The 23,304-nt window shown below is 62.0% G+C and overlaps 2 protein-coding genes across 9 annotated transcripts in view; one reads left to right on the plus strand and one right to left on the minus strand.

The window, feature by feature from the left end:
- The window catches only part of LOC105881641 (stem-loop histone mRNA binding protein), a 230,380-nt gene that overhangs the window by 24,662 nt on the left and 182,414 nt on the right, over window positions 1-23,304 (plus strand). The window lies entirely within an intron of this gene.
- FGFR3 (fibroblast growth factor receptor 3) lies at window positions 820-15,820 on the minus strand. Of its 8 annotated transcripts, none has more exons than XM_012737448.3 (18): window positions 15,607-15,820; window positions 15,032-15,236; window positions 10,473-10,742; window positions 10,175-10,228; window positions 8,190-8,359; window positions 7,976-8,099; window positions 7,711-7,901; window positions 5,906-6,050; window positions 5,238-5,428; window positions 4,712-4,857; window positions 4,206-4,327; window positions 4,022-4,132; window positions 3,759-3,949; window positions 3,508-3,630; window positions 3,349-3,419; window positions 2,993-3,130; window positions 2,717-2,822; window positions 820-2,576 (listed from the first exon to the last, which is right to left on the minus strand). In XM_012737448.3, exons 2-18 carry the CDS (start codon window positions 15,132-15,134, stop codon window positions 2,430-2,432), a joined length of 2,403 nt encoding a protein of 800 aa, XP_012592902.1. In that variant the 5' UTR covers window positions 15,135-15,236; window positions 15,607-15,820; the 3' UTR covers window positions 820-2,429. The 8 variants fall into 8 exon arrangements, with proteins under 8 accessions (XP_012592902.1, XP_012592901.1, XP_012592900.1 ...); XM_012737447.3 differs by having other exon boundaries at window positions 4,712-4,860; XM_012737446.3 differs by lacking the exon at window positions 5,906-6,050 and adding an exon at window positions 6,725-6,875.

Raw genomic sequence — 23,304 nt, forward strand, 5'->3', positions numbered from 1 at the left:
TACCTGGAAGGCGAGTTCCAACGTGCAACAGGGGGAGCGAGATTCTTAGAGGCCAGAGTACATGTTGTCACAGCCCAGTGGCTGGAACCCTGCTCCCAGGTCAGAGGTGACACATGGGGCAGGCCTGCACCTGACTCCTCCAGGGTGCCTTCCCAGACTCGCTCCCACCTTGCTCCACTGTGACCTTGGGAGGAGGTGTGGGCCTGTCCTCAGTGCCCCAGCCAACACAACAGCATCTGCCCGAAGGCGCAGACGTTACTGGCATGCAGGGGTCGCTGGTGGAGCCCAGAGGTGGTTAAGTGGGTGGCTAGGCCTGGGCAAAGGGAGCCAGCCGAAGCATGGCCACCATCACCTATGTGGATGGTGCTCTTCCAAAATCACTGTGTTTACAGGCAGTTCTAAGCGGGGACAACTAGAAAGCTCCTCTCCCCAGATGATCAGGCAGGCAGGTGATAGGGGTGTTGAGTGGAGGCTTCAGACCTACACAAGAGCCTGGACATGACCCCACACCCCTCAGGGCCCCAATGAGCTAGGGGCAGCCAGGGAACTGGCACACCCAGAGCTCATCCTCGCTCCCACCAGGGCCTCCTGCCCAACTCTGCATCCCTGCCCAACTGTTAGAAGCTCTCCCTCCCCTTGGCAGCAAATGATCCAACAAGGAGCTGCCCAGGATTGCAAACAGAAGGCAAGGAAGGAAGGGGGAAAGGCAACCCATATAACCTAAACTGTTGTACCCCCATAATATGCTGAAATAAAAAAATTAATTAAAATAAATAAATAAATAAAGTTTAAAAAAAAAAGAAGGCAAAGAGGCATGGACAGGAGTGGGAACTGGTCTTCTTGCTTTATTTTATTGTTTGGAAAGTATGTCTGCCGGGTTAACAAATCACATCTGCTGGTTTGGGCCCACACCTTGGCCACCAAGTGCTAGGCTGTGAGGAAAGATTACCCTGAGCCACCGTCCAGCGGACGAGCAAAGGACAGCCACCCAGACTCAGGCCATTAATAGCACAAAAAGTAACAAAACTGAATTCACGGCTTCTCTCCCAAGCTTTGAAAGGTAGCAGTCCAGGCTATAAAAATCTAGAAGCATTGCGTAAGAAGTGTTAAGTCTACAGCAAATACATCTTGTAAAAACTCAATAAATTATATATATAGATATATATAAACTTGTAACATCTAATAACATCTGAACCTGCATGCAGGGCGAGCCCTTCCCTGGAAGCCGCTTCCCTGCCTGGAACACACAGCAATTAGAAGAATTTGTATGAAAATACCAGCTTGTTTTGAAGTCCAAAAAAATAAATCTCCTAAAGAAAAATCCTATAGAAATCTAATTCCCCTGCAAAAGAAGGCCAAAGGAAATAAACTATCCTCACCAGAATCATCTCCCAACTAGTAGCGGCCTTCTAGGCTCCGAGGGGGCCGGCTCCAGCTTGGGTGCAGGCTGGACATACATTCTCAGCAACCCCTCACAACGCAGCATAAACCTTCTCAGCTGTTAATAACTTAAAACGTAAAACTCTGCCATGTGGCTGGCTAAACGCTATGAGCGTGGGGTGGTGGACCAGGGAGCTGGGGGTAGATAAATAGCTTTACAAATATACAGGTCCAGGTACAATTTTTAAAACAAAACTGTGGTGCCAGAAAAGCCCCTGTGCCCCTGCCTGTGTTTGTTTGTGTCAACAGCGAGTCCCTGGGGGGCCTCCCACCAGGGCGACACCCACCTCCTGCACCTGAGGTCCCAGGCCTCAGTGTGCAGCCTCTTCTTTCACATAGATATTTTTATATATACGTATGTATATATATCATATACACAGCAACTATTTATATAAATGTACACTTATTTCTGGAATAAACCTTGCAGATAGAGGTTAAAGGCTCCCACCTTCAGGTACCCGTAATTTCAGTCGGAGGGGCAGGGAGGAAAGCGGGGAGCCTGGAGGGGGTGCTGTGCACTGCTGCTTGTCCCCAGCAGGTGCCGCTCAGGCGGGAGGTCATGGGGGGTGAGGGGGGCTTTTCTGCAGGTTCGGATCTGGGCACTGGAGGGGCCAAGGCCGCCAAATGCTGAAGCCTGGCCCCTGATGCTCCCAGTAGGGCAGGTGGGGGCCAGAGCCTGTGGCAGTGAGTCTGGCTCAGTGCCTGCCCCTGGGGGTCCCATGGGACAGTCCACCTTACATTCTACATTTTGTCTCCCCAGAACAAAGGCCCCTCAGTGCTGCAGCACTGGTCAGGAAGCAGTGTGGGCATCCCAGGGGACTGCTGCACCTGTGGCCAAGAGACACACACGCACACACACGTACACACACAGGTATGAAGTGCTCTGTCTATACCGGGTCTCTGGCCTGGAGTGACTGCATGCCAGCAGCACAGAGTGGGCTGGGGTCCCCTCTCACATTGTTGGGGGCTCAGCCTGCAGGCTGCGGCTTTCACGTCCTCGGGCCCCCGCTGCTGGATGGGGCCGGGGGCAGCAGATCGTGGGCAAACACAGAGTCGTCCCCGGAAGAGCTGGAGCTGGGGGTGTCCTGGCCGCCCGGAGAGTACTGCTCAAAGGGCACTGACAGGTCCAGGTACTCCTGCCGGCAGGGGATGGGCGGTCAGCAGCGTCCACCAAGGCCCCACTTCCCACTCCCAGTTGTGACCAGAGGGCCTACTCCCCCCCCCCAGACTCCAGGTGGCAGAATGGATTATGAGGACAGCCTCAGGCAGCACTCACGTCGGTGGAGGTCACGGTGAGGACGCGGTCCAGGTCCTCCACCAGCTGCTTGAAGGTGGGCCTCTGAGAGGGCGCAGCGTGCCAGCACTCCCGCATGATCATGTACCTGTGGAGAGGGCACTCAGGCGCGGCTCCTGCCCGCCCATCCCTCCCAGGCTGCCGCCAGCTTCCTGCCTGACTCAGGAGCAGCCTCTGGGGCTGCCAACCCTCACCACACCCTGGCCCATCGGCCCTGCACCCCCTTAGACGCAGTGGAGAGACTGGGGCACTGCTCACAGGTCGTGTGTGCAGTTGGCCGGCTTGTCCATTCGGTGACCTTCCTTCAGCAGTTTGAAGAGCTCCTCCACGGGGATGCCGGGGTATGGCGAGCCCCCCAGTGTGAAGATCTCCCAGAGCAGGACCCCGAAGGACCAGCTGCAGGGGCAGGTGAGATCAGGCTGTCCTGTGACCCCTGCACCCAGAACAGGTGCCTAGGCAGGTGCCAGGGGGCCCATGGGGTAAAGAGGGCAGAAGAAACAGCCTACCCTCCAGAAGCTCCAGGCCCAGGGCTGCAAGGAGCTGCAGTTAGGCTCCTGGCTCTGCCCCAAGAGCTCCCACCCCCCAGGAGGGCAGAGATGGCGGGGCACACGTACACGTCACTCTGGTGGGTGTAGACTCGGTCAAACAGGGCCTCAGGCGCCATCCACTTCACGGGTAGCCGGCCCTAGTCGGGGAGGGAAAAGGAGGGGAGGTTGGCTGCCAGGATCCCTGCTGGCTCAGCACCCCCACCCCCACCCCAGGGCTAGGCTCACGTTGGTGGTCTTCTTATAGTAGTCAAGGTTGTGTACATCTCGGGCCAGGCCAAAGTCTGCAATCTTCATCACATTGTCCTCAGTAACAAGCACATTGCGGGCGGCCAGGTCCCTATGGATGCACTGGGGTACGGGGGCCAGGGCTGAAGCTGACACCCCCGCCTCACCATCCTCACCCCATGGGGGTCTGCCCACACCCACCCCACACCCTGTAAGCTGTCGCCTCAGCCTGCACCTCCCACCCTGTTCACCTTCTGGGAGGCCAGGTACTCCATGCCCCGGGCCACCTGGTAGGCACAGGACACTAGGTCCTTGAAGGTGAGCTGCTCCTCGGGCAGCTTGCAGGTGTCGAAGGAGTAGTCCATGCCCGGGGGCCGCCGCGCCCGCAGGTACTCACGCAGATTGCCCTTGGCAGCGTACTCTACCAGCACGTACAGGGGCCCTGTGGGCACGAGATTCTCAGAGGGGGCCCCAGGGCCTGGGGACAGACGCCCACCCACCGCCCGCCGCGTACCACCCTGCGTGCAGGCGCCCAGCAGGTTGATGATGTTCTTATGTGTGCCGATCATTTTCATCATCTCCATCTCCGACACCAAGTCAGACAGGTCCTTGTCGGTGGCATTGTCTGTGCAAGGAAGGACCATCAGGCAATGCACCCCCAGCCCTGCCCAGGTGCCCCTTGCTAGGTGGATCCTCACCTTTCAGCATCTTCACAGCCACAGTGACCGGCTTGGCAGCCCGGTCCTTGTCAATGCCAATGGCCTCCGCCATGACCACCTGGCCGAAGCAGCCCTCCCCGAGAGGCTTGCCCAGGGTCAGCCTGCAGCAGCAGAGGCATGAGTGCGTGAGTCCACCTGCTCGCAGCCCACCCCAGCACCCCTGCCCAGCCTCCGAGGCCTAGTACCACCACCTCCAGGCAACCCTCAACATGTACTCCCAGTCCTTACTCATGAAGATGAAGGGAGTCACCCTTGGGCTGCCCTGTGCTGTGCCCTCCAGCAGGGCACCTTGAGGAGGTGGGTCCCTACCAGGTACCTTGCCTGAAGCATCTCCCAAAGCCCCAGCCTGAACCCACAGTTAATCCCTGATGGCCCTGAATCCTACCCAACTCCAACTGGAATCCAACCAGGCCCCTGCCAGGTGGCCACCCCACCCCACCCCAGAACCTCCGCCAGGCCCCCTGCACACCATTGCCACCACTGACCGGGCCCGGGGCAGCTCCCACTTGGGGTCGGCGGGCAGCTCAAGCTCAGAGACATCGGCCAGCGTTGGGCCCTCTCCTGAAGACAGCCGGGCGATGCGGACCAGCGGCGTATTGGAGTTCATGGACGAGTTGGACTCCAAGGACACCTGCTTGGGTCGGCAGGGGCAGGTTGGCGCCACACTCGGGAGCTGGGGGAGGGTGGGGTGGAGCGGCCTCGGGGCACAAGGCCACAGCTCCTGGACAGGGCATTGGGCCGGAAAGTGGGTATTCTGACTCTTGCTAGTGTTAAGTGAAGATTTTTTAAAATGTTTTGTAGCCCAAGGTAACCCGGGCTCCATGTAGTGACCCAAGAAGAGAGAGGGGTTAACCCACCCAGCTGCAGAGAAACGTCCTGTGTGGGGCCACTGGCCTGAGACACCACAGGGTCCCCTGAACTCAGAGATCCCAGATCAGAGTGAGCCACAGGGGCCCAGGAAGCTGGTTGGGCCAGCAGGCAGCTCGGAACCTGGTATCTACTTTCTGTTACCTGTCGCTTGAGCGGGAAGCGAGAGATCTTGTGCACGGTGGGAGAGCCCAGGCCTTTCTTGGGGGGACTGCGCAGACGGCAGAGTGTCACGGCCGCCACCACCAGGATGAACAGGAAGAAGCCCGCCCCGTAGCTGAGGACACCTGTGTACACGCTGCTGGCCTCGCCGGCTTCTGCCAGCTCCTCCTCGGCTGCAAAGACATGGGCACTGAGGCCAGTCTGCCTCTTGGGAGCCCCACGGGCTGCCCAAGGCTGGAGCCACAGGCACAGGTGGACGGGGACGGCTCAGAGCCTCCACAGCCCCTTTTGTCCCTAGGGTCCTGCAGTCAGAGCGCCCATGAGTCAGGAGGGGCCACACCCCAGAGGAAAGGAACCCAGCAGAGCCAGCAGCACCCGCACCGCCACCCAGGCACCCGGGAGAGGCCAAAGCTGCAGCGGAGGACCTGCATCTAGGGACCCAGCTGGTAGTCGGGGGCCAGGCCAAGGGGCCCCTGAGATCAGACAGGGCTGATGGACTCTGTTCCCACATCAGGCATAGGGCCAGGTATGAGAGCTCCGTGGAGTGGGGCAGCCGCAAGTCACAGGGTCCCATGCCTGTCCGCAGCGGCTGTGGCATAGCCCAGGCCAGCGCCCCAAGAGCACAGGTGCAAAGCGGCAAGAGCCAGTACCTGGCAGCACCGCCAGCCACGCAGAGTGATGGGAAAACCCGATAGAATTGCCCGCCAGACAGGTGTACTCCCCGGCGTCCTCAAAGGTAACATTGCGCAAGGACAGAACCTCTAGCTCTTTGTCGGTGGTGTTAGCGCCCGCCGTCTACAAAGAGAGAACAGAGCTCGATAGGCGAGCGCCAACACCTTTCTGCGGGCACCGCAGCAGAGTCCACACGGTCACGATCCAGCCAGGCTGCAAGGAAAACGCCGCCACCACCACCTCAGCCACCACCACCTTGGCCACCACCGCCTCGGCCACTGCCACGGCGGCCACTGCCACGGCGGCCACTGCCATGGCGGCTGAGGGCCCTCTGTCTGTGTGTCGGCACTGAGCCCGAAGCCAGTCCCTCCACCGGCATCCTCTGTCCCAAGTGAGCATCAGGCACGGCGCTGCGCGGGGGCAGCATGCAGGGTAAGCGTGGAGAGAGGAGGGTGAGACGGAGAATGGACAGATGGACAGACAGACTGGCTGGAAGCGAGCAGGCAGTGGGCACAGCCAGAGACAGGCAGAAAGTGGTGCTCACAAAGAGTGTGGTACCGGCCCTGGTGGGCACTGAGGACCTTCTAGGGTGCACAGGGGTGCAGGAAGGGCCAGCACAGGACACGAGGCTCAAAGCGGGCAGTCACAGTGGAGGCTGGCGCTGCCCAGGTGGCCAGAGCAGAGCGCAGAGCATAGGGTGGGAGCGAGCAGGATGGGACGTGCAGGGCGTGCAGGGGCTCAGCCAGGGCCTTGGAGCTGGAGCTCGAGTGCCAGCCGGCGTGGGACAGAGTCGTTACCTGCTCGGGGCCCGTGAACGCGCAGCCAAAAGGCCTTCTCGGCCACGCCTATGAAATTGGTGGCTCGACAGAGGTACTCGCCCCCGTCCCGCTCCGACACATTGGCCAGGCGGAGGCGCGCGTCAGCCTCCACACTCTCACTGATCCAGGACTGCGGGGACAAGAGACCCGGCTCAGGCACACCCCGGGGCAGACCCACCAGGCATGAGGCAGGACGTGGAGACCCCCAAGGAATGAACAGGGCCGAGCTGCTCAGCACAGAAGCTGCCTGGGGGCAGTGTGGAGGCACCTCCCAGCCGCAGGCTGTGGTTTCACAGGATGCATTTCTCCCATCCACCCCCAGAGCCCAGAGCCCTCGGAGAGCCTCTCTGGGCTGGAACAGGACGGAGCACCCCGCAGAGCCTGCTGCGGCCTCTCCCAGCTGGGCCTGGACTCAGCTCTCCCCACCCCCTCACACCATCTTGTCTCTAAACAGATGTTTCTCTTTGGGCTCTGAATGTTGCAACCATCCCAACTCGGTGGCCCCCACCCCTGCGGTCATGGGAACAAAGCTAAGGGCCGAGGGAGGCGGTGGGGGGGCCCACGCCACGCTCTGCACAGCTGACAACAGCCAGCTGGGCCAGCTCCAGGCGCAGCCACCAGCCTCTGAGGTCCAGAGGTTACTGGGAGGGCCCAGCCACTACCCTCCTGCTCTGGGCCACTGTCACTAACCCTGAGCCCACCCCAGAGAGGCCAAGGCTGACCTTGGAACACAGGAAAAGAAACAGGTCCCACAGCAGACACCTCTGGCCCAGAGCACGGCATGGTGTACTGCGACTCAGCCCCCCAGGCCAGAGTCCCCACTGCCCCTTCCCCTGAAGCGCTGACGACACTTGGACTCAGATCCTTCTGCATCCCCCACCCAGGGGCAGCCTTGGGGCCAGGCCCAGGAGCCGCCCTCCTGCTGCACCTGGCAGCGGCGGTGCCCATTTGAGGAGCCGACTCACCTTGAGCACAGTGACGTAGGGCGTGCCGTCAGGGCCCACCTTGCTGCCATTCACCTCCACATGCTTGAGCCACTGGATGTGGGGCTGCGCGTCACTGTACACCTTGCAGTGGAACTCCACATCGCTGCCCAGCACTGCAGTCTGGTTGGCCGGCAGCCCTGCCTGCAGGATGGGGCGGTGCGGGGAGCGCTCTGTGGGGACACACCGGGCTTAGGGGCTGCCCCCCACCCACCCACGGCTGCCCTGCCTCTGCCCTGGCCCTCACCCAGCACGTCCAGTGTGTACGTCTGGCGCAGGCTGCCGAACTTGTTCTCCACCACGCACGTGTAGTTGCCGCGGTCTGAGGGCACCACGCTCTCCATGACCAGGCTCCACTGCTGGTGCCGCAGCTGCAGCAGGGCGCAAGTGAGCCAACCCTGGCCGATGCCACCAGGCCCCACGAACCCCCAGGTCGAGGGATCACTCACTGCCAGGCCCACCTTGATGCCCCCAATGCGATGCTCGCCTCGGAACTCCTTGCCGTTCTTCAGCCACGAGATGGAAGGAGTGGGGTTGCCGGCGGCCGGGCAGCGGAATCGAACAGTGTTGGCGGCCGGCACGGCTAGTAGCTTCTTGTCCATCCGCTCAGGCCGAGTCCAGTAAGGGGCCCCTGCAAGGGGATGCACACATGAAGGTCACGACCAAGGTGGGGAGCAGAGGCGCATCTGGTCTGACAGACCCCCCCACCTTCCAAAGCTGCCCCTTCCCACCACTGCCTCAGTTTCCTTCCTGTGCAGCGAGAGTACTGGCCTCTCAAGGACCCCTGCCTGAGTTGCACAAGGCTCCTGAGAGCCTCCACACATGTCCCCCACCCCAGACACTCTTGAGCTGGACCATGTGTCCCCTCCCCACCATCTGCTTCCCCAAGCGACTGTTCCCACCAAGAGGTCCAGGGTGCCCCACCCTGGCCTGGGAGCCTTCAGGCCAAAGGGCATCTCCCAGGGGAGCCGCCACTCACCCTGGGACACCCACGGTGGGGGGGGGAGACCTAGTAGGCAGCCCAGCTGGGTGAAGGAGCCTAGGCCTTGGGAGCAGCTTACCAGGAGGGGACCCAGCCTCCCACCAAGCTGGTGCCTTGGAGGCAGCCGGGTGGCATTGGCCCAGTAGAATCTGAGACCCTGGGCCACCCTCTGCAGAGCCCCAGGGCCTGGCCAGCACCCATGAGGATAGCATCCTGGAGGCCCCGCCTCCTCCCTGTCCTGGTGTTCAGGGCTGCCAGCCCACCACGTAGCCCAACTATTTTTCCTCCTTCCTGGAGGTTGAGGTGGGGGCTGCCTTCCTGCCAGGACTCTTGGGGAGGCTGGGCCAGCATCCTCTCTGCCTGGTGACCTCACTGCTATCCACCCACAGCAACATGCCCAGCTCCTGGAGGACACTGAGTCGCAGGTGGGAGCAGTGTGCACTAACACTGAGAAGAGGCCCCTCCCCGAGCTTGTCGCTGCCCTCCCAGGCCTCCCGGAGTGGGGAGCAGAGACCCCTGGGGTGACAGAGAGAGCCCAGCAGGCTGTGGCAGGGGTCATCTGCCAGGACTGAGAGACTGTAAGACTCAAGGCTGCCAATGCCAGACGGTGGCTTTGAAAGGTGGCCTCCAGTAACCCCATGGCCCAGCCACATGGGCGGCAACACCCAGCACCTACCTGGGATGACCAGGCTGGGAAATGCCATCCTCTCCCGAGACAGCTTCCCTCGCCTCCCCCAGGAGCCAATCTTCTTGGTGGGCTCCTCTCTGGTCCACTCACCCCAAGGGGCTCAGGGAGCAGCCCACACGCCAGTCCTGGTTGTACCTGCCCCCAGCGTCTGTCTCACAGTGACCCTTACCTGCCCGTGCACACCTCTCAGATCCTCCCGAACCAGAAGCCCCACCTCCTACCAGTCCTCCACAGTGGGTGGAGTCTCCTTGCCACTGTCCTCTGACTGTGCTCTCATACCCACAGCCCATCCATGGAGGACACTGGCTCCCAATTTATAGCCCCTGTGGTGATCCACCTCCCACTGGGCCAGGCACTCGCTGCTGCTACCCTTAACCCCTGGGTCCTTCCACCCACGGAGCCACTGGGGCCCTGCTCCCTGCTACATTCACACCTAGAGCACAGCCAACTCACCCAGAGCCAACGTCAAAGCCTCCACAGGCCAGCTCTGGCCTCCCTACTGCTCTAGGACTCCCAGGGCCCAGTGCCTCAGTTTTCCCACCTGTAGGATGGGTGTATCCCTGCCACTCCCAGACTTCCACCCAGGCCTAGGGCCAGGCATCAGAGCAATTTCCATGGCCCAGCCCCTCCTCCATCCTGAGGGGAACTGATAATCAGTGTGACCCCAGGAGGTCGCCCCGGGGCCTTGATCCCCTACCTGCCTGTTGGGGCAGGGCTTGGCAGGTGGAAAGCAGGTGCCACCCTGGCCAGTCCATGTGCCAAGGACCTGGGCTCACCTGCATCTTCAGCCTCGTCCTCACCATCTTCGTCATCTCCTGAGGATGGAGCATCTGCAAGGCAGGAAAGGGTGTATGGGTGGTGACTGTGTGATGGCCTGCATCCAGGTGCCCCAATGGGTGGGGTTGGGGCCCCCAATCAGACACACCTCTTGGGGGCACCCTCCTTTCTGCCAACAACTAGCAAGACCCTCAGGGCAAGGGTGCTGCAGCCACACGGCTGGGGGTCTCCCTGAGCTCAGGGAACTTAGCAACCCAGTCTCCTCCACCCAGCCTGGCATGGCTCAGTGGTGCTCACCTGTCACACGCACACTGAAGTGGCAGAGCAGGCGCTGGGTGAGCCTCTGCCGGCAGCTGTAGGCCCCTGTGTCCTCGTGGGAGGCATTTAGCACCTGCAGCCGCCGGGGCCCCACCAGGATGCGCTCTGAGGGCACCAGCCCTGTGCCATCCTTGACCCAGACAGTGGGCCCCATGGGACCACCTCCGGGTGGGTGGCAGCTCAGCTCCACGATGTCCCCGCTGCTGAACACCAATTGTTCCTGCTGGCTGGAATCAGGGCCTAGGACCTCTGCAGGTGAGATGGGCGACTCTGAGGCAGACACCCTGAAACCTGGCACAGAGGGCCCAACACACCCATGGGAGGCACCAGGGCACCCCCACTTCACAGGCACACCAGCAGAGGCTGCAGCAGCCCCGAGTAAGGAAGGACCTGCTCCTAGAGCCTAGGGTCCCACCAGCCAGCCTTCAAACCAGGGGCTGGAAACCATGACCCCACAGGCCCAGGGCATCAGTACTTCCAGCCTTCCACTCTGTCCTAAGGACTCAGTTCTGCCATTGCAAGTGACAGCAGCTTGGGCAGACAGCCTGTGAGTGAACAGGCACGGCTGCCCTCCTGTGAAACTGCACTTACGGACACTGAAAGTTCTAATTTCTAAGTGTCATGAAGGAATTCTCACTCACAGAGGAGGACCCAGAGTGGAGGAGGAAGCTGTCAGAGCCACCAAGCAGGTAAGAGCCCCGGCCCCTCCCCTGAGGGCAGAGGAGCTGGGGTGGGAGCACAGCCCCATGGGCAGAAGCACACAGGTGGCCCTTGGGCCCCTCCCCTGTTCAGCAGCTGCCTAGCTCCCAGGGGCCACCAAGGTCTGAGACCCAGGGACACACCACCTGACCAGCACCCCCAGGCCTCCCTGCCAGGCCAGACAATGCCCAGCACAGGCAGGTGGCCTGGGCTTGGGGCCCAGGACAGGGGTGGGTGGTCCTACTGGGCAGGCCTCCTTCCACGACCCAGCTGGGCTGGCTGCACCAATCACTTGTCATTCTGCTGACGAGTGGCCTAGATTCGAGGACCCAGCTGCCCACTCTGGCCACACTAGTCCCTGGCTCCCTGGCCAATCTCAATTTGCCCACCCTACCTAAGCCAGCCCCACATGCCCAGTGCCCATCAGGATCCTGCCAGCCAGAAGGACCCACCCCTCCCCTGAAATATCCACTACAGCCTATATCCCCTGGGGACCCACAGCTCAGGGCCAGCCCCTGTGGGGGCCTGGCCTGACCTCCAACCCTCTAGTCCTAGCCAGTGTGTCCTGTGGGGACCACCCAGTGCTGGGAGCTGCCTAAGGCCCCCCAGAAGGCCAAGAACAGGATGGTCGTGGTAGCCTCAGCCCTAGGCCCTGGCCCAAGGGCAACAGCCGGTTGGTTCCAGCTTGGTCTGGGTGGCGACACAGGTCAAGCCATCTGCAGAAGTATTCCCTTCAACCTGGGCCAGTGAGGGACTGGAGGGACATGGAGTGGCCCCCACGCCAGCCATGCCCACGGCTCTACCGGTTGTGGGAGAAGGGCCTGCCCAACCACCCTGCCTGCAGGGGCCGACTTCAGGCAGGGGCCCACAGAGGCCTGAGGAGACCGGCAAAAGCTGACTTGGGGGGGGGTCAGGCAGGGGACCCTAGGAGCTCAGGGACTGGCTGCCCTGGGAGGCAGCATCAGGGCCCCAGGCCAGCCAGGCCCCCTCAGGCCCCACTCAGCTGCCAGGCACTCGTGGGGCCTAGTCGCCCTCAGTGGCCCTAGGAAGGGCTCCTTCTTCATCACAAAAGGAGGGACCCATGGGGATGGGTCCCACCAGGATGTCACATGCCCGATGGAGCCCACAGGTCCAGCCCAGGGGGTGCTTGTCCTGGGCGAGCTATGCTGGGTCTGGGGGCACTTCTCAGTCAGAGTCTCCTTGACTTTGCCACTTATTGGCTCTATGCCTGTTTCCTGCAGTGTGGCACAAGGTAACAATTCCACGCCACAAGCCCAGGGGCCCAGAGAGGCCTCCACACTAAGTGGCTGAGGGTATGAAAGTTGACAGTGAGAGACCTCCCTACCCTGGGTCTCTTGCCTGGGGACTGATGTCCAGGAGGCCATGGCCAGGGCAGGCCAGCCTGCTGGGGAGGGGTGTGTCCTCAGCCTGGGGAACCTTGCTCAGTTCCAGGTCACCACAGTTAAGGCACCCAGTGTGTTGGGAGGCACAAGGTGGGATGGAGGAGGAGCAATGCTCCATCCCAAGGGCCTGGGCGGACACCAGAGAACAAACACCAAATTCAAACTCTAGTCTGGAGCTGGCTGCCCCAAGGGTTTGGGTTTTGGGGTGGGATGAGGGCCTGGGGTCAGGGAACAAAGTGGTCCTGCAGCTCTCACAGGGCCTGGACCAGTTGCCAGATGAGTGTTGCCAGCTGCATGCTTTAAAAGAGCCTAAGAGAAGAGGGCAAGGGCTAGGGCCTGGGCTTGGGTCTGGGCTTCCTGCCTCCCTACCTCACTTCCCACCTGCAGACATTCCTAAAAGTTTCATAATAAAGTCAGGAGAAAGAGGGATCCGGAGTCCGGGCAGGCTAATGAGGGCTTACCAGGATTATCCGTCTAATCCTCGAAACAACCCTGCCTGCCGTTATCAGTCCTACCAGTATCACTCCTCTGGGCCGGAGGAGGAAACTGAGGTTGGAGGAGGGCACCCAGAGACTGGGCTGGCAGCTGGCAGCCTGAACCCCAAGGGCCAGGGAGACCCCCCCACTGGGGTGGCTCCTGCTTAAAATCACTCAGGTGGGCTGGTGGCCTGCCCTTCCCCAGCCTGGACACCTCAAACTCTCTGGGTTCCCCTCTAGGTTCAACTGTGAAAGGGGTGCCTTGGACGCCAGTTCCAACTGAGGCCTTGGGGGATGGGTGACAGGGGCTCCCAGGCTCAGCTGGGTTAATGAACCACCCAGAGGCCAGCAGGGCTCAAAGTTCAGCCCTGTGGAGGGGCTGGTGAGGTTGCAGACAGCCAGTGCCTCCTAAGAGGGTACTGTCAGGCTGCCGGGGGAGCCCAACCGTCAACCACCCTGCACCCTGGGGGCCACCCCCAGGGCCCCACCTAGAGAGAAGTGGACCCACTTGGAGATGAAGGCTCCCCCCCCCCCCCTAGGGCCCCAGGTGGCCAGGGCAGTCCAGCGGCCAAAACCCTCACCAGGGCCCTTGACCCCAGCCAGCTCTGACTCCACAATTTCTGCTCTGGGGAAAGCGCCAGCCACGACCTCCGTAAATTTCACGAGGTCTTTGTACTTTCACTGCCCAGCTCATCTCATTAAGGAACCGGATTAAGTTTATTGTCCCATGAACACACGCACTACCTGTTTCACCAGCTCCACTGGGGGAGGGTGGGGGCGGGGGTCCTGGGCGGTTAGGGGAGGCCTCCGCACCCCCCCCTCCCTGCCTGCCGGGGCTAGTTGACATTCCCGGGCCGTGGGGAGTAATATCTTCATCTGAATGCGAATGCGAATGCTAATGCAGGGCTCCCCCCGTGGCCGCCCAGTCGGCCCCCTGGAAGCAGGGCGAGCAGGCTCTGAAAGCGCGCGCTGACCTCCCGACGGCCCTGTCACGCCGCTGAATGACACGCACATTCAAGCGCCAGGCCCACTTTCATTCATAAAAAAATGACATTGTTCCGGGAGGCTGCAGCCGCCGCCGGAGAAAGGGGCGCAGGCCGGGGCGGCAGCCATCTGCCTGGGTCCCGCCTGCCGCCGCCGCCGCCTCAATGCGCGCTCTGTGGCCGTGCCGATGTACAAAGGGGCGGCTGTTCGGGCCTCGGGCCGGGTGGGGCGTGAGCTCACCCAGCAGAGGCCTCCCTCCGCACGGCCGCTCCGTCGGCCCGCGCGTGTGCGGGCGCCGCACCTCGAGGCCCCGCGAGCCTGCCCTAGCCCTCGCCCACAGGCCTTGCCCGCCAGCCCGGTGCCAAGGCCCCACGACGCAAGAACGCCTGCCCGATCCTCTCCGCGCCCTGCCCAGCGTCCAGAGCGGAGCCAGGGCGCCCCGTCCACCCGTGGGACACGGGAGCAGGGCAAGGGAGCAGTGGCGCTAGAAGGTGTCACCTGGCCGCACCAGCCACGGAGGCAGGGGCCTGGCTTCGGCTGATGCGCTCACCCTCAGAAGTCCAGCCTCTCGCTTTGGCCAAAGCTGGACATGAACTGGGGCCCTGGGGAGGGGGTACCAACAATGGGAACTTTCCATCTCAACAGAACCCAAAGAACAACAATGGCAGTCCGCGCCCTCCCGACGGCGCCACGGCTGGGGAGACGCAGGGGGCGGGAACCGCGGACAACCCCCTCGGTGCCAGGCTGCCCGCGGCGGCCTCGACATTGGGGAGTGTCCCGTAGCTCCGACGCCCCACAAACCGCCGCGCTGGCTCTGGCCTTGATCTCCAGGGAGGAGGGCAGCGGAAGCTGGGCACCGCCCTGCGGTGCCACTCACACCCGGGGGTCCCCCTCCCCACCCAGGGGCTGCTCCTGTCCTGGACGCCTCTGCCTTCGGGGCCCGGCCCTCCCCTGTGCCAGCTGGGTCCTGCCTTACCTGCCGCTCTCCCCGCGACGCGCTGCTCCATGCCCGGGGGCTCTGAGGCGACGCCGGCCACGACGGCCACGCAGAGCGCGAGGGCGCAGGCCGGGACGCCCATGGCGGGGACTAGGGCAGCGGCGTCCTCAGGAGGCGCGCGCGGGCATGCTGCCCCCCACGGCCCGGCTCGGGCACCGGCGGGAGTAGGGCACCGCTCGGGAGACTGTGGGAGGACAGCTCGTAACCGGGACGGGCCAGGGCGCGCAGGGGCTGACGCTGTGGCGGCTGGCTCCTGCGCCCGCACCTCTCCGACCCCCAACCACCCCGCCCGCCGCCGCCGCCGCCCAGGGCTCCTGGGCCGCCTGGCGCCGGCCGCCTCCTCCCCGCCGCGGTCCCTCCCTCCCTCTCTCTTCCCTCCCTGGCTGCTACAGAGCCCTCCCAGGGCGGCGGCGGCAAACTTTCCAGAGCGGGAAGCCCGCGCCCTGGCCCGGCCCGCGGCAGGGACCGCTCCAGATCCGCGCCTACCGTGCGCCCCGGGCCCGCCGCGCGCCCGCCCCTGTCCCTCCGCGCGCCTGCCGGGCCCCAACACCGACCTGGAGGGCGCAGGAGCCTGGCTCGCTGCGCGCGGCTCCCGCTCCGGCTCGCCGTCAGCCGGCACAGTGCCCGCCCCGTCCCTCCGGCCGGCCGCCTGCCGGTGCGCGGGACAGAGCAGGACCGCGCGGCGCCAGCTGCCCGCGACGCTGCCGCAGCCGCCGCCGCCACCGCGCACTGATCCGCCGCTGCCCCGCGCGCTGCAGCCAGTGGGGGACGGTCTGCGCCCCGCCCCGCCCCCGGTCCCGCCCCTCCCCGCCCCGGCTCGCAGGGGAGCGGGGACACGCCCCTCCTCAGGGGCGGTCCCGGGGCGGGGTGGGGGGGACTCCAGGGAGCGTAGCCGGGTGGGGGCGCTGGGCGGTCTCAGAGGGCGTGGGAGCGGGGCAGGCGAGCAAGAGCCCCCAATCACGCCTCAGGACTGCCCGCGGGCGCACCGAGTCTGGGCGCAAGCTTCTATTTGCACAGCGCGCAGCTCCGGCCAGCTGGGACTGTGCTCAGGGCCTCAGAGAGGTGGTCTCTGTGGGGGACGGGATGTCAGGGAGGCCTCCGCAGAGCTGAACCCTGCGGTGGAGCAGGAATTCCTCAGGTGGAGGAGGGTAGGACGGCATTCCAGGCAGAGACAACTGTGTATGCAAAGGCCTGGGGGTGAAGGACGGCGTGGCCTGTCTACCTGGCTAGTGAAATGCAAGGAACTACACGGGGACGCGGGGGGCGGGGGGGGGGGGGAGTGCGTGGTGGCTCTCACTGCTGCATTTATGAAACCTGGGGCACACGTAGCTCAGCTGCCTGAATTCCTTGCTAGAGAGGCCTTACCCCACCTCCCCCAGGAGGACACAGGTTTGGAGGTTGGATGTTTGCCATGCCTCAGATGGAGAGCCCCAGCTGAGAACCCCAGGCAGAGATGGGGGAGGAACCCACCCCAGGGCTCTGTGGGGGGATGAGATGGGGAACTAGTGGCAAAGTGGCTCAAGGTGCTGGGGCACTGAGGGGTGGGGACAGATTCTAGCTGGGGAGGGTCGGGACTGGCCAGCTCAGTTCTGAGGAGGACCTAGCCTGGCCTTCCACCCAACCAGCAAGTAGTAGGTGCTGCCCTGCTGGGACTCTGGGGGTGTCTGGGTCCTCCTAATCTCCCATGAATGGTGGCTCCTATATCCGCCCTCACACGGAAGGGGATCTTGTCCTACTTTCAGGCAAGCCCAGCGCGGTCAGGGGCCCATGGAAGCCAGAGCAGCAAGAGGGTGACCTTGGCCCAGTGCTTCTGCCCTATCTGGCTTGTGGCTTGGGGACTCAATTTGCTCACTGGGGAAATGGGCAATGAAAGCCCTGCAGTGACTTGCTGCTACTCACCCTTCCCAGCCCATGGCGGGGCCCACTCTGCAGCTCCAGGTTTAGCCTGTGCTTCCAGAGGCTGGGGTGTCTCTGGCTGAACGCAGAGCCCTGGGAAGCCCCACTCCAGCGTGCTTCGAGGCCCCTGTGGGCAGAAGGGCTCAGTGGAGCTCCAGGCGCTCCCCCAGGACCACACCCACAGCCTGTCCGTGGATGGCAAGGAGGGCCTTCTCTCTCTGCACCCTGCCCCCCAGGTCCCTGCGAGGTGAGCATCTGTCCATCTGTGTGCATGGAGCTTTCTGTCTGCCAGGACTGTCTCCTAGGCAGAAATCTTGGGCCTGAGTGGGCTGTTCACTAAGTGCCCCCACACCATCCTTCTCCCATTTGCCCCTGAAAGCCCGACCTCGAAGGCTGCATCTCTCAGACTCCCTCGCTCCTCAGCTTCTGGGTGGGTGCCGCCAATGGGCAGCGCTGGGTGGGGGAGAGCTAGAAACAGGGCTTATCTACTTCCTGGGCCCAGCAACCCTGGCATGCCCCAGCCCTCCACAGCCACAGCCCTGCAGGGGCAGGAGGAGCCCCTCTCTTCCTCTAGCAGCAGCCTGGGTTGAGCCAGTGTGCTCGGCCCTGATCCTTTCCTAGGGCTGCTATAACACATGATCTTAGCTGGTCGGCATAAATGTACTCGTCCCCCACTCTGGAGACCCCAAGTCTGAAATCAAGGTGTCAGCAGGGCTGCACTTTCTCCTGGAGGTTCTGGGAGAGGACCCTTCCTGCCTCTTCCAGCTCCTGGTGGCTCCAGGCATTCCTTGGCTTGTGGCCGCATCACTCCAGTCTCTGCCTCTCTCTTGGTCATCTCTCTTCCATCTCTTATGAGGAAACTTGTCATTGGATTTGGGGCCCATGCGGGTAATCCAAGATGATCTCCTCTTCTCAAGATCCTTACCTTAAATACATTTGCAAAGACCCTTTTTTCAAATAAGATCACATTCACAGGTTGCAGGGCTCAGGACATGGACATGCCTTTGGGGGCTACTGTTCTGCCCCACTACACACCGCATGGTGGCTGGGTCCTTTGGTAGCGTCTGCGTTCCGAAGTGGTCCCTTATGACGGCCTCTCCTGTGGCACGGTCTGGCAGCAGTTAGGTCGGAGGGCCGCAGCATGTCCGTGGCTTGGAGGATTCTGCCAGATTCTGCCAAAGGGCACTGGTGCTGCCCACTGCCACCAGCAAAGGGGGCACTGCCCACTTTACCCCACCACCACCACCAAAGGAGGGCATTGCTGAAATCACAGATTATTGTCAAAATGATTTTATTGTTCAAATCGATCATTTCTAAGTAATAGGTGCAGCTGGAGCGAGCTGTTCTTCAGGCTTTCCCACAGCTGCAGGTACATCTCAGCTGCTGCCCGTGGGGCCTCTGCGCCAGGGCTGGACCACGTTTCCTGGCTTTTGGTGGCACTGTCTGTACATTACCCACCAGTGGTCACCGTTTTGTCATAGCACCCTTAATGGAGCATTTCCCCCCGAGATGCTTTGCAATATTGCCCAGCTGGGTCCTCCTGTCTGCGATGAGAGCAATGAGCCCTCCTTGGCCCCTGGACAGGTGAGACTGTCCACTAGAGAGAAGTGGCCCCACTTGGAGATGAAGGCTATCCTGGTAGGGCCCTGGGTGGCCAGGGCAGTCCAGCAACCAAAACCGTCCCCAGGGCCCTTGACCCCAGCCCTTGAGGGAGGAGGGCAGAGCCTGCTGAGGGTCCCGGAGGGCGGGGAACCTCCACACTCCATGACTGCTCTTGCATGTTTCCACTCCCCTGCCCGCTGCCCTGCACCCCACCTGTCTCCAAGGCCTTGTGGGGGTCCTGGTGAAGATGAGTGTGGGGACACAGGGCCAGGCCAGTGGTGAGAGGGGCCCATGGGCCCAGCCCAGCCAGGGCCAGGTCGATGACTCAGACCCAGGCATCTCCAGCCTGCTGGGGCCTGTGTCGGGGAGCAGCAGAGAGAAGCCTGTGCCCTGGTGCAGGGCCACATCACGCTGGCAGTAGCCCACCCTACCTCCACCCCTGCAGTGCTGCCAGCAGAAGCGGGTGCTCCTGGAAGGCAGCCGCTGCCACAGTACCTGACAGGGAGATGGGCAGTGAGGCTAGAGGCTGCCCTGGAACCCAGCCAGGGCAGGGCGTGGCCCTGAGAGAGCCTGCTGCTCAGCTCGCCCTCGGCGAGGAGTGCCTGGCCCAGCCAGGGCTGGCGCTGCTGGTGAGGGCTGCCCTCAGCCCTGCCATGAGCTTCCCGGAAGCAATGGGAAACCGAGGCCCTGAGGCAGCTGCAAATCCCTTCTGCCCCACTTACCTCTTCTCAGAGCCTCTTGGGTTCCCTTGGGGCTGCTTGATCTCCCTCTGGGAGCCCCCCATCTCCCAACATGCACCCTCACTTCCTCTGGGAACCACTACTACCCCTGCCCCATGGCAGGCCACCATGGGATGGAGGGGGAGGTCCCTTGGTGGCCCCCCTGAGCTGGGCTGGGCTGACCCCTTCCCCCAAAGAAGAGAAAGCTGGTTTGAGTGGGGCGTGGCTATTATAGTTTGTGGGTAATTCCTACCTTTTAAATTTATTCTCAGAGAATTTGAAGAGGATTAAAATAAAAAGCACATTTGATCTGCTCATTATAACAGAAATGGAATTTTAGCCGGGCGCGGTGGCTCACGCCTGTAATCCTAGCACTCTGGGAGGCCAAGGTGGGTGGATTGCTCGAGGTCAGGAGTTCGAAACCAACCTGAGCAAGAGCGAGACCCCGTCTCTACTATAAATAGAAAGAAATTAATTGGCCAACTAATATATATATAAAATTAGCCGGGCATGGTGGCACATGCCTGTAGTCCCAGCTACTCGGGAGGCTGAGGCAGCAGGATTGCTTGAGCCCAGGAGTTTGAGGTTGCTGTGAGCTAGGCTGACGCCACGGCACTCACTCTAGCCTGGGCAACAAGCGAGACTCTGTCTCAAAAAAAAAAAAAAAAAAAGAAATGGAATTTTAAAGAACATGGAGAAGAGGGGAAAATATTCCAAAATCTCTCAGCCAATACTAGCTACTGTGCAAGATCCGTAATTTTAGCTTTGAGCTTCCTGGCAGGCTGAGCAAAAAGGGCAACACCATGAATCATGAGCTGTTGGGAGCCTGTCATCTTGGACATCCCAGGACAGTCCAAATAGTCTGGCCTTTTTGCCCTTTGGTTCACTCAGACCACTAGACCTCAAGTCCTGACTTTTGGTTTGGAAATGTGGCTGCTCCCCGGTGAGCAAAGAAAGGCAACCAGGCCGTTTATAGATATAGGAGAGAGGTGCGGAGCTGGGGGCCAGTGCCCAGGCTGCCCCACCCAGGGCCTGGCATGAGGGCTGCTCAGACAGTGCTGAGGGGCAGGAGTGGCTGGCAGGGGAGGGCCGGCCAGGGTGCCGGGAAGGCCCCCATGAGGGCGAGTGGGGAGGGGGTGGGGAGGAGAGGCAGTGGAAAGCTGGCCAGGGAGGGGTTAAGTCCTCCGAAGCTCCCGGGGATGGCAGGGGCCAGGCCAGTAGCCGCTGAGCAGCTCAGAAATCTATTTTCCTAAGCACTTGGCATTTGTCTGAAACCTCAAGTGTATTTTCCCTAAGTTTTATTTTTTCTTTGACCCCAAACTCTGGTAAATTTAAGGGAAATTTAATTATGGTGTTTTGGGTCCATTTACACTTAAACCCTCTCAGCATTTTTTCCAAGACCCTTTTGGAGTTCAGCATGCCTTGGGAGCCTTCTAAATGAGCATTTTTTATTATTATTTTTTTTTGAAAAGGCTTCACTCCCCACTCCTACCCCCCAGCACCAGCCTTCCTGCCAAGAATAAACAAGCCCCAACTCCACAGGCTCTGGCTGAATTTAGAGTGTAGGCCTTGTGGCCGCCAGGCCAACCCCACGTCATGCCCTCTTCCCTTCAGCCGGCCAGCCTCCACTCTCCTCAGAAGTCCCTTCCTCTCGGCCCTGCTGGCCCCTCTGCATTTCCCTGCACCAACCTTGCCCAAAGCCCCTCCCCAGGGCCTCACTCAGCGACCCCTGCCCCGCTGGTTCCTGCAACAAGTCACCTGTAGGCACCTCAGCTCAGCTCACAGCCAGGGCCTGGTAGACACCGTGCGGCCCAGGCCGGGGCATGGGGATGGCCCCCACCCCTACAGACAACTTAGGATGGGGCAACCCACATCCTATGTGCCTGGAGTCAGGAGGAAAGTAAAGTCAGTGCTCCTGACAGAGAGCCTCCATGCCAGCCCCATCATCAGCCCTGCTTGACAGGTGGGGAAACTGAGGCACAGAGCCTCGGGTGGCATGAGGTACTCAGTGACCAGATGCGACTGCCCTGCTCTGGGGAGGTTTCAGCTGAGCTTTGGGAAGGGTGGGGTGTTCTCCAAAGTATTTAGGGAGCCCTGCGAGCAGCTAGACCCCTGGCCGTGGGCCGGGTGCCCAGCAGCAGAAGGGAGGGCCGGCCTTCCCACCCCGGGGCCCAGCCGCAGGGTACTGGCACAGCAAGGCTGCGCGGGGCTCATTGGAGGAGGCAGCAGTTTGCAGTGAATTCACTGAGGCTGGGCAGAGGCTGCTGGCGCCTGAGCTGCCTGGAAAGTCTGTCTGCGGGTGCACCCCCGCCAGCCCCGCCAGCAGGGCTGTGCTCCCCCACCCCCGCCCCGCAGGCCCACCGCCCAGCACCTCTGCTCAGCTGAGGTCCCTGAATCTCAGTCCCGGTGCCCAGCTAACACTGAGACTACCCATGCGCAATCTCTCAGAGGCCACAGCCAGCAGCACCTGGCCAGGGGACACAGGGAGTGGGGGTGAAAGGGCAAAGCCTGACGTCTGAGGCAGGGTCCTGGGGGCCCAGCACCACCATGCCCAGGTCTGCTTGCTCAGGGTCCAACCTCCCATATGGAAGGGGCTCTATTAGCTGCTCAGAGGGTGTGGGGAGAACAAGACAACCTCAGAAAGTGCCCAGTGCCACAGGAAGGAGGTGGCCAGGGCTCCTGGGCTTCCCAGGGAGCAGTCTGGCTCTGAGGGGTACACTTCTGGGGTTATCTGGGCGAGAAGGCCCTGGCCAGGTCCTGAGGATCCAGGCCCCCATGGCCCCCCATCCCTGCCCCTCTCCAGCCCCCAGGAAGGAGGAGTGGGGAGTGGCTGGGCCATGGGGGACCTCCCCCCAGGCCTGGCTGTTGGACCTTTTTCTCGGAAATGGAAGCCACCTCTTGCCAAGGAGGGGGCCGAGCCGGCAGCCAGGCCCTTGCTGTGTGCTCCTGTGGGGCCGTGTCTATCCCAGACCAGGCAAAACTGGCAGGGCGATGGCTGACACCAGGGCGCCTGCAGAGCCCGGCCTCCCATGGATGGGGGCTTCTGTGGGTCCCCCAAGCCTTGAGCTTCCTGGAACCCTGCTCTCGTGGAATCCCAGGTGGGTGAGGCATCCTGCTGCCCCAGCTCAGCCTTGGACACTGGGGAGGGTGTATGTTTAAGCCACAGGGCTGTCCAGGGTCAGCATTGCATCATTTTACAGAGCGGGAAACTAAGGCATGGTGTCATGAAGCACCTCACAAGGGTCTATCCCCACAAGCATTTACTGACAGCTTGCCCAGGGACTTGGGCAGAGTGGCCCCAGGCTGCTTCCACCCAGCCAGGAGTCTTGGAGTACAGGTGCCTTAGGAGACTAGGCAGAGCTGGGGATGTCCCTGCAGTGCCCCCAGCCACACGCTGACCTTGGCTGACCACCCCTGCAGCCCCACACCATGGGCTCCTACACCTTGGGTCTGCCCTTCCAGGGACCCAGCCCCAAGGCTAACAGGGACCCTGAAGACAGTGAGCGCCTCTGAGGGCCACCTCTGCTTCCAGCCCGTAGAGGCCCCAGGGCTGGTAGCACAGCTTGAGCAGGGTCTGCAGCCCCTAATAGAGATGTCTCTGCTTCCTCGAGTCCCTCCTCCTGCCACGCCTGCTGCCTGGCCCTGGCTGCTGACAGCTTCATTGTCCACTGGTGTGGGCAGGGAGAGACCAAGGGTACAGTCAAGGCAGCCCTGGGTGTGGGGTGCTGCCCACCACCCAGGCAGAGTTGTATGTGGGATCGGGCACCCGTGCAGTATGCACTGTCCCATACGTAACTGTCCACACCTGGGCCCACATTGACCTATAGCCCTGGTCAGACAGGGCTGCCCAAGTGGCCACTGCTCTCATGAGCCCCAGCCAGGGGTTGACAGCCACTGGGGCTTCCCAGGCTCAGGATGTAAGGGGCAGGAGCTGGGGGAGGTGGGGGAGGCACCCCTCCCCAACCAGCGGGGACAGAGTGAGCAGGACATGGAGAGGTCGGGGCTGGGGGAGGCAGTGAAGGGAGGGGGTACTCA

This window comes from Microcebus murinus, chromosome 16 (genome assembly GCF_040939455.1).
Source record: "Microcebus murinus isolate Inina chromosome 16, M.murinus_Inina_mat1.0, whole genome shotgun sequence".
In the NCBI taxonomy this organism is placed as follows: Eukaryota; Metazoa; Chordata; class Mammalia; order Primates; family Cheirogaleidae; genus Microcebus; species Microcebus murinus.